Genomic DNA, 10,574 nt, shown 5'->3' on the forward strand with positions numbered 1-10,574 from the left:
TCCTATGTGTGTATATTGGTCCACTTGGTGATGTCCCATAAGTCCTTTAGGCTCTGTTCACTTTATTTCATTCTTTTTGCTCTTCCAACTTGATAATTTCAAATTAATTGTTTTCAGGTTGACAGATTCTTTCTTCTTTCTGATCAAGTCTTCTGTTGAACTTTTCTATGAATTTTACATTTATTTCAGTTATTGTATTTTTTAGCTCCAGAATTTCTGTTTGGTTCTTTTTTATAGTTTCTACCTCTTCATTGGTATTCTTATTTTGCTCAAGCATTGTTTTCCTGATTTCATTTAGTTGTCTGCCCATGTCTCTCGGTGTTCTCATTGGGCATATTTAAGACACGCTCTTAAACTCTTAATTTAAGAGTTGTCTTAAGTTCTTTGTCAAGTAAGTCAGAAGCCTGCATTTCTTTAGGGTTTATTTCTGAAGATTTATTTATTCTTTTGACTAGGCCATGTGTCTCTGTCTCTTTGTATGCCTTGTGATCTTTTGTTGAGATTTAAGAATTTGAAAAAACAGCCACCTCTTCCAGTCTTTATGGACTTGCTTTGTGCAGGGGAAGATCTTCAGCAATTAGCACATCTTAAAGTCCCAGGTTTTCCAAAACCTTTTCTGAGGATTTGTCTTCCCTGGACCAGTGCATATGTTATTCCAGTTCCCCATAATATGGCTGCTTTTAAATGTCTTAATTTCTCTAAGAGTCTCATCCCTGCTTCTTCTTAGAAGCCTTGGATTTCTATTGCATTCCTCCACCTGTAATCTCTTACCCCTAGGTGCCCAGGGATCTGCAGACCCCATGCAGTTCTAACATGCTATGTGCCTACCACTGCTTTCAGCAGCCTCTAACCTGGTATCCAAACTATTCTATGATTCCCATCAGTGCGCCAAGTCAGGCAAGTTAGAAACCACTCCCTCAAGTACCCAGGCAAACCAGAACACTGCAATCAAGTTCTAGTCTTTTTCTTCCATTCTGAGAAAGGAATCAGGAATTGGGTAGCCTCCTCCAAACCACACCACACTATTCTGGAGTGGAGGTTAGTAAGAGATGCGCAAAATGCTACAAAATTTTCTACCAATTTGAGTAATGCTTTTTCTTGATTAGGCATTCACTTGGTAGCTGCAGCTTCTTAACTGGTTTCTAGAGTTCTCAGAAATCTATTTTGGTATATTTTTGTTTACTTGGTGTGTCCGTGGAGTAACAAGGGCCTGGAGCTTCCTAGTCTGAGGAAGTCTTTTTCTAATTGGCAAATGCTGTCAAGGATGTGGAGCAATAGGTAGGCTCACACATTTCTGATGGGAATGCAAAATGGTACAGCTACTTTGGAAGACAGTTTAGCAGTTTCCTACAAAAGTAAACCTACTTTTACCATACAATCCAGCAATCATGCTCAAAAGTGTCAAAAACATCTCCACAAAAACCTGCACATGGATGTTTATAGCATCTTTATTAATAATTGCCAAAAGTTGGAAGCAACCTAGATGTCCTTCAGTAGATGATTGGATAAATAAACTGTGGTACATCCAGATAATGGAATATTATTAAACAATAAAAAGAAATGAGCTATCAAGACATGAATAAAGATGGAGCAACCTTAAATGAGTATTACTAAGTGAAAGAAGCCAATCTGAATAAGGCTACATACTGTATGATTCCAACTACGTGACATTCTTGAAAAGGCAAAGCTATGGAGACAGTAAAAAGATCAGTGGGTGGGGGGAGGAGCAGATGAATAGGTAGAGCATGGAGGATTTTTAAGACAGTGAAACTATTCCGTATGATACTATAATAATGGATACATGTCGTTATACATTTGTTAAAACCCAGAGAATGTCCAACACCGAGAGTGACCACTAATGTAAATTATGGACTTTGGGTGATAATGACATGTCAATGTAGGTTCATTCATTATAACAAATGTTCCACCCTGGTAATGGGATGTTGATGGTGGGGGAGGCTAGGCATGTGTAGGGTCAGGGGGTATATGAGAACTCTTTGTACACTCTACTTAATTTTGCTGTGAACCTAAAACTGCTCTGAAAAAAAACAAGGAACAGTTCCTTGAAAGTTCAGAGTGGATTGGTGACTCTCTCCTTTCCCTGCAGGTGGCTTCACAAACAGTACCAGCAGGCTCTGGTTCTAGAATTTGCTGTGGAGGAGATCAACAGGGACCCTGATCTTTTGCCCAACACTTCTCTGGGATTCCATATCTACAATGCCGATCACAGTGATGTTAGGACCTCAGAGAGCTCCCTGAGGTGGCTTTCTGGAGGGGATTCAACCATCCCCAATTACAGCTTCCAAAGGCAGGCCAAGTCAGCACTTAGTATTAGAGGGAACACATCACCCCTGTCTCTTCAGATGGAGGCACTATTTGTGCTCTATAAGTTGCCACAGGTGATGGCAGTTCAGAGCCTCCAACATGTGAAAGAAACAAATTGAATTGATACATTTCCCATTAAATAGCACAGTTAAGACATGACCACAAATCATAGGTCTCTCTCTTTGAGGAAGAGTTTGAGGAAGTTAGATGTAAAAGTAAAAATACAAGGAGGAAACCAAGATAACATTAAGTCAACCTGGCCCATTTTCACATGAACTGTAGCAAACACTAGTAATATCAGGGCATTCTGTCTGTCAGCACTTGAGTTCCATGAGGAAAGGTAAGGACCAGGGCTTGAGGGTGACCTGAATCCCCTCCTCTGTTGGCTAATTAATTTTGAATTTCACAATATTTATTATTTATTTATGAGAAAGACCAATGTGGGATGCTTTTACCTCATTACAATCAAATTCTTTTTATTTTAAATCCAAAATAGAGTGTGTTTCCTTCCATTCAGGTTACCTATGGCCCATTTTATTCCATTCTGAGTGACGAAGTTCAGTATCCATCCCTTTATCAGATGGCCCCCAAGGACTCTTCCTTGCCCTGGGGAATGGTGCAACTGATGCTGCATTTTGGATGGATCTGGGTAGGACTTGCTGCCTCCAATGATATGAGAAGTGAAAAGTTTCTGTCATATCTGAGAGCAGAAATGGTCAAGAATGGAATCTGTGTAGCTTTTTCAGAGAAGATCCCTGTCCATGAGAGACAACATGAGGAGGCCTTTGGTAATCCCATGATTAAGCTCATAGAATCATCAGCTACAGTGATTGTCATTCATGGAGATAGAGATTCCCTGATGATCATGAGATATTCATAGCCTGTTACCTTGATACCTACAAAGGTGTGGATCATCTCCCCTCATTGGGATATTATTGTGAGACCCACATTTCATCATGGTTATACCTTTCATGCGTCTCTGATATTCTCTCATCTTACCTGATGAGATATTCCCAGATTTGGGACATTCCTCAAGAGAGTCAATCCTTCTAAATATCCAGAAAACATTTTTCTTTAGAGTTTTTGGTACTGGGCTTTTGAGTGCTCAGAGGTGGCTACACCACTGGAGCAAGAGGAATGCTCACCAAATGCTTCTTTGGACATGCTTCCCCTGCAGTATTTTGAAGTGACCATGTCTGCATGTGGTTACATTGTTTAAAATGCTGTGTATGCTGTGGCCTGGGCTCTGCATGACATGTTCCTAGTCAGATCAGAAGTAGACTCAATAGGAGTTGAAGGCAACCAAGTGCCTCATCATTTGAAGGTAAGATTTCTTTAGAAATGGGGTCCCTAGGCATTAGACCTAGCTAAGAGCTGGGACCACCTGGGTTCTTTGTGATTTATTTTGAAAATGCCAGATTTCTCTTCTAAAAATTACCTGCTCAATCTTAGCCATGACTTTCTCACTTCTGCCCAGTGTCAACATCTCAGGAAAGATGTTGCTTTGCCTGATGATTAATAGAGCTTTCCTCCCCTCCCAGAGTACAAAATATCTATATGAGCAGCAAGATGTAATTTCAGTGTAAATTCAGCTTCAGCTAGTCATTTTGAAGCAATCATGAAAGTGGGACATGGCTATATTTTGCAGGGGTTCTATGGTTTTTGTCTCACACATTACTTAGAATGCAGTTCAATGAGGCCCTAGCAATATCCATATGAAGCTGTAGATAGCAAAAAATAGTCCTATCTTGTTGGAGAGAAAGTACCTGATATCTCATACATCAGGACAAGCCTTCCAAAGACTTCCTTCATAGAGAAGATGACACATTTGCCTTAGCTCTGAAGTAATTCTGATCCCATATAAAACATCTAGTTGAACATTTCTAATGCATCTCCGGCAACTGGATGTTTTTTGTGGGTCAATAGGATAGTTTACTTCATTGGTTTTAATGCCTAATTCATTTCATACATGTGAGCACCTGCTTCATGCCCCTGTCCTCTGGAGATGTGACGTGAGCATACCCAGTGATGTGCACACCACACACACTAGAGCTTCATTCTTTTAGGGTTGGGGTACATTGTGGTTTATTGGACACCTATAATTGCATTTCCCCAATGGTTACGTTGACTATGTTGGTACAGTGTGACTCCACTTGGTGTAGGGGAAGACAACTCACCAATCTGCATCAATAGAAGTCCCTCTAGTAGGAATTTCAAATTAGGATTGAAACTCCCATCAGTCAGGTCAATCTCTGTAATGGAGAAGATGTAAATACAGGAGCTATGTGCATCCATAATCCAACATGTAGTCTGAAAGACAGAAAGAGCCAAACTTGTAATAAGGAAATTTAAAGAATATTCAGAAAAAAAGTAGAGATAAGAGATTGGTAGAGAGAGTCTTGATGGCATTGTGATCCCTACCTTTGGATCTATGGGACACTCCATCAGATTTATAATAGGGTCTCCTTTTTGTTTAAGCTAGCTAATGTGAATTTCTGTTACCTCAGCCAAAAGAATCAAAAGAAGTACAGAGGAAAGAGCACTGGATTAGGAAACACCATAAATCACTCATTCCACAAATATTCAGTGATGACCTCTTTCTGTCCTCTAGTGTTCTAAGCCCTGAGCATAGAGCAGATAATTCTATCAGTGGAAGGGGTGAGGACATGGAGGAGATGAACTGGTTTTGTCTTAGATATGCTACTAAAAATGTTTGATATTGGATGAGTCACTAAATATCTCTGAATCTCCATTTCCTCAAATTATGGTCTTGGCCTAGATGACCTCTAGGGCTACTTCCTTCTTTACAGTCTCATAACTCCATGGTTAAACTAGTTTAAAATTCGAGTTTGTCTCAAAATAACATTCTCTACTCCTGAGGTTGTCCCAATCCTGGAATCAGTGAATGAGGCCTACAAGATTCCAATACTAAGTCACCTAAGGAACCTTCCTGGTGCAGAGACTTCTGAGTTTCTAAAACTGCTCCAAACCTCAGCTCACAGGGACCCACAAATCTAAGCCTCTTAGAAATCATACTGCTCTGATCCCCCTTGACTGAGCAAAGCCATAATCAAGACTTCTCTTTCCAGTCAGCTCCATGCCTTTCTGAAGAACGTAAATTTCAAGAATAGCGTGGGTGACCATGTGTTTATAGATGAGGAAAAAAAACCTGAGGCAAAATATGATATTTTGAACTATGTTACTTTCATCAATAATACTGAAGTTATGATAAAAGTGGGACAGTTTATCCCCAGAGCACCAATGGATCAAGAGTTCACCATCCATGAAGAGGTGATAGAGTGGACATGGATTTATGGCCAAAAGGTTAGAATCTACATAAATATAAATCCTCAAAAGAAGAGAAAGTGGAATAAATCTAATGATAATTTTCTGTCTCTTTAGCTCAATCTGTATACCACTTGTATGAATAAAACAATGTTTGCTGTCTTTAAAAAGAAACTATTAATATACAAAGCAAAGAATATTTGTGCAAGTATAAGTTTCAAAATATTGGAATATTTGAAACTTACTATAATAAAATGTCAAACCAAATTGAACAGTCACAAAGATTGGGTCTGTGTGTGAGCCAATAAATTATTAATGTCCTTTTATAATTCACTAAAAATTTTACAGTAGTCTTATTGGCCATTGAATCACTATTTATTTAGATGTAATTTACAATCACTTCCTGACACAATATTCTGCCCTGTAGGCTCTTCCATCACATCTGTACAATTTGAACACACACAGGTACCTTGCGTTAAGTTCTCCAATTACCATCAACACTGACTGACATTAGTTGGTTTCCAATTTCCCTGTTCTTCTGAACATATATCAGGAATAAATTTCATACGTGTGTTATTTAAATCCCTCATGAACTTTCTTTTCCTGTTACTGCTCAGACTGCCGTCTCTGAGTGTTCTCCAAGCTGTGGCCCTGGATTTAGGAAAACTGTTTGGGACATGGAGCCCATCTGCTGCTTTGACTGTGTCCTGTGCCCATTGGGGGAGATTTCCAACAAGACAGCTAAGGGTTTGGAAAGAAACCGTTCTCTTTTCTTTTCTTTTTCTTTTTTTTTTTGTGAGGAAGATCAGCCCTGAGCTAACATCTGTGCTAATCCTCCTCTTTTTGCTGAGGAAGACTGACTCTGAGCTAACATTTATTGCCAATCCTCCTCCTTTTTTTTTCCCCAAAGCCCCAGTAGATAGTTGTATGTCATAGTTGCACATCCTTCTAGTTGCTGTATGTGGGACGCGGCCTCAGCATGGCCAGAGAAGCAGTGTGTCGGTGCGCGCCCAGGATCCCAACCCGGGCCTCCAGTAGCGGAGCGCGCGCACTTAACCGCTAAGCCACGGGGCCGGCCCCGTTCTCTTTTCTTACACTGCAACAGAAACAGAATAGTCTGAAAGTTGTCTATACCTTGTGGGTCCAGGTCTTTCTGAGGAGATCCTGACTTACAGAACTCAGGCAAAACCAATAGAATAGACCAGAGAGTATGTCAGGCAGAGAGCACAGACAGGCTGGTGTCAACATAGCTTGGGAAATATGAACTGTGTGAGATGAAGAGATGTCCCTTTCCTCATCTCACAAGATGTGCAGGTTAAGGAACTTCCTCTAAAAGTTCTTTAGAAAAACCCAAACTTAAGGAAATGACACCATCTTAAAAAGTCTAAACATGGTGAAAGATTGAATGCTTTCTCTCTGAGATCAGGAACAAGGAAAGATGACTACTCTCACCACTCTTATTCAACATATTATCCGAAGATCTGGCAACTGCAATGAGTAATAAAAAGAAATAAAAGGCATATGTATTAGAAAGGAAAAAATGAAACTGTCCCTATTTTCAGATGACACATGATTGTCTACATAAACAATCCCAAGGAATCAACAAAAACCTAGAACTAATGAGTTCAGGATACAAGGTTTTCAGGATACAAGATGAACACACAAAAGTTGATCAAATCTCTGTACATTAACAATAAACATGAGAAAACCAAAATTAAAAATATAATACCATTTATAATCACTCCAAAAAAAATTAATTAGGTAAAATTTTAAAAATACGTAGGATCCATATGCTCAAAATTGCAATATTCTGATGAAAGAAATACAAGAAGGCACAAAAAATGGAGAGGCATACTGCGTTGATGGATTAGAAGACTCAACATAGTAAAGGTGTCAATACTCCCCAAATTTGTATGTGGGCTGAAGGAGATTCCTATCAAAATCCCAGTAGGGTTTTATTTTTAGATGTAGACAAGCTTATTCTAACTTAGACATGGAAAGATGTGGGCCCTACAATAGAAAAAACAATCTTGGAAAAGAAGAATAAGGTGGAAATAAAGTAGGAGAAATCACTGTATCCAACATTAAAGCCCATTATATAGCTACAGTAACCAGAATAGTTTGGTATTGGCAGAGGGATAGACATATAGACCAATGGAACAGAATAAAGGACACAGAAATACACCCAAATACATATGCCCCACTGGTGCAAAGGTGCCAAGTAATTCAATGGAAGAAGGATAGGCTTTTCAAGAAATGGCGCTGGAGCAATTAGACATCCATAGGCCAAAACCCAAAATGAACTTGAACCTAAATCTCACACTTTATGCAAAACTTAAAGCAAAATGGACCACAGACTTAGATGTAAAATGCACAATTATGAAGCTTTTACCAAAAAAAGAGATAAAATATTTAGAATATAGAGCTACATAAAGAGTACTTGAACTTAACACCAAAAGCACCATACATAGAAGGAAACATTGATAAATTGGATCTCATTAAATTAAAAAACTTTTGCTCTACAAAAGCATAGATGAAGAGGATGAAAGTACTCACTACAGAATGGGAAAAAATATTTTCATACCACATATCAGACAAAAGACTACTATCGAGAATATATAAAGAACTTATAAAAGTCAACAGTGAAAAAACCAAACAACCCAATTAGAAAATGGGCAAAGACATGGACAGACCAAAGATGGTATACAGACAGCAAATAAGCACAGGAAAATATGTTCAAAATCAGTAGCTATTAGGGAAATGCAAATTAAGGTCACAAGGAGATATCACTACACACCTATAATAATGACTAAAATAAAAATAATGACAACATTAAATACTGGTGAGGATGTGGAGAAACTTAAGCATTCATAGATTGACCATAGCAATGTAAAATGGTATGGTCACTCTTGAAAACAATTTGGAAGCTTTGTAAAACACTAACCACGCAATAAGCATATCACCTAGCAATTACACTCCTGTGCATTTATCCCAAGACATGAAGACTTATGTTCCCATAAAATCATGTTTAAAGTAGTTTTAGTTTTAATAGTCCCAAACTGGAACCAACCCAGATGTCCTTCAAAGAGTGAATAAACAAAATGTGGTATATCCATATCATGCAATGATACTCAGCAATAAAAAGGAATGAATTATGATACATGCAACAACCTAGATGAATCTTCAGGGAATTATAGTGACTGAAAAATGTCAAAGCCAAAAGCTTGAGTACTGTATGGTTCTGTTTCTGTAATACTCTTGCAATGACAAACACAGAAATACAGAACAGATTAGTGGTAGTCCGAGGTTAAGAAGAAGTGGGAGCAGGAGGGAAGTGGGTATGAACATAAAAGGGCAATATAAAGAATCCTTGTAGTGATGGACACGTTCTGTATCTTGATTATAAATGTCAATATCTGGTTGTGATCTTGTGCTGTAGTTTTGCAAGATGTTAGTTACCATTGGAGGAAACTGGTTAAAAGGTACACAGGATCTCTCCATTATTATTTCATACAACTGCTTGTGAATATACAAATATCTCGAAAGTGTAGTTAAAAATAAAACAAATGAGGATATGTGTGTGAAAGAGAGTAGAAGCTGAGAAGAATCTACACAAATATTAGATGTTAGAACTGGGACGTTCTGCTGGAATTAGAGCACTATTTCTGAATCCCTTCCTGCTGTGCCCCTCCTGTTCCTTTCAGGCATTGGCCAGCGTGCGAAGTGCCCAGAGGACCAGTACCCAAACAAGGAGAGAGATCGCTGCCTCCCCAAGGCCACCACCTTCCTGGCCATAGAAGAATTCTTGGGAATGACCTTGGCCTATGCAGCTCTTTCCTTCTCTCTCCTCACAGTTCTAGTTCTGGGGGTCTTTGTGAGGCATCAGGACACTCCCATCGCCAAAGCCAACAATCGGTCCCTCAGCTGTATTCTCCTCATCTCCCTGACCCTCTGCTTCCTCTGCTCCTTGCTCTTCTTTGGTCATCCTACCAGAGTGACCTGCCTCCTCTGACAAACAACATTTGGGATTGTATTCACAATAGCTCTTTCCACCACTTTGTCAAAGACCATCACTGTGGTTCTGGCCTTTAAGGCCACAAGACCAGAGAGCAGGATCAGGCACTGCACAGGGCCCAGAGCTTCTAACTCTTTCATTCTCATCAGCTCCCTGGTCTAAATGACGCTCTGTGAGGTGTGGTTGGTGAGCTCTCTCTCCTTTCCAGACACAGACCCACACTCTGAGCCTGCACTTATCATCATAGGGTGTAATGAGGGCTCAGCCATGGCCTTCTACTGGGTCCTAGGACACATGGGCGTCCTGGCCTTGGTCAGCTTCTCTATTGCTTTTGCAGCCAGGAACCTCCCCGACACCTTCAATGAGCCCAAGTTCCTCACATTCAGCATGCTGGTCTTCTGTAGCATCTGGGTGTCCTTCCTGCCCACCTACCAGAGCACCACAGGGAAGGCCGTGGTGGCCGTGGAGATCTTCTCCATACTGGCCTCCAGCCTGGGGTTACTGGGATGCATATTGCCCCAAAGTGCAATGTGATACTGCTGAGACCAGACAGGAACACCCAGTTATGGATAAAGAGGAAGGGAGATTTGGGAAACGAAGCTAATTCTAAAACTTTGCCTTAAAGTTTTCATAAAATATGAACTTCCTGTTGGAAAAAACCAACTATGATGCATATCTCATTTGTTCTTAAGTTTTAATTATATTTTCTCAGCAGGACAATCTCTCTAGCATAACTCTTGAGGGCACCACCATTCTGAAGTTTTAGCCTTGGTTTTCATCAACTATCAAGCCTCACTGGATCTTACCACTTCTGTTGTCTTTTTATTTGTGGGAACTACTTTTTCCTTGATCTTACTTTGACCAAAACTGTAGTTGACAAGAGTCCTCAAAATTAATTCTATTCCTGTATTCTATGAACAGAAATTGAAATAGAAAAAACAATGCTATT

At 39.6% G+C, this 10,574-nt stretch overlaps 1 protein-coding gene across 1 annotated transcript in view; it reads left to right on the top strand.

The window, feature by feature from the left end:
* LOC101389279 (vomeronasal type-2 receptor 26-like) overlaps positions 1–10,290 on the top strand; it is a 29,870-nt gene extending 19,580 nt beyond the window's left edge. Inside the window, 2 exon segments of the mRNA XM_087430273.1 lie at positions 2,108–2,399; positions 9,266–10,290. Of these exon segments, the coding sequence (XP_087286399.1) occupies positions 2,108–2,399; positions 9,266–10,159 (1,186 nt within the window). The 3' untranslated portion in view covers positions 10,160–10,290.
* The last annotated feature ends 284 nt before the right edge of the window (positions 10,291–10,574 follow it).

The sequence above is a fragment of the Ceratotherium simum genome, chromosome 4 (genome assembly GCF_057802395.1).
Source record: "Ceratotherium simum simum isolate JZ-2026a chromosome 4, ASM5780239v1, whole genome shotgun sequence".
NCBI classification, from domain to species: domain Eukaryota; kingdom Metazoa; phylum Chordata; class Mammalia; order Perissodactyla; family Rhinocerotidae; genus Ceratotherium; species Ceratotherium simum.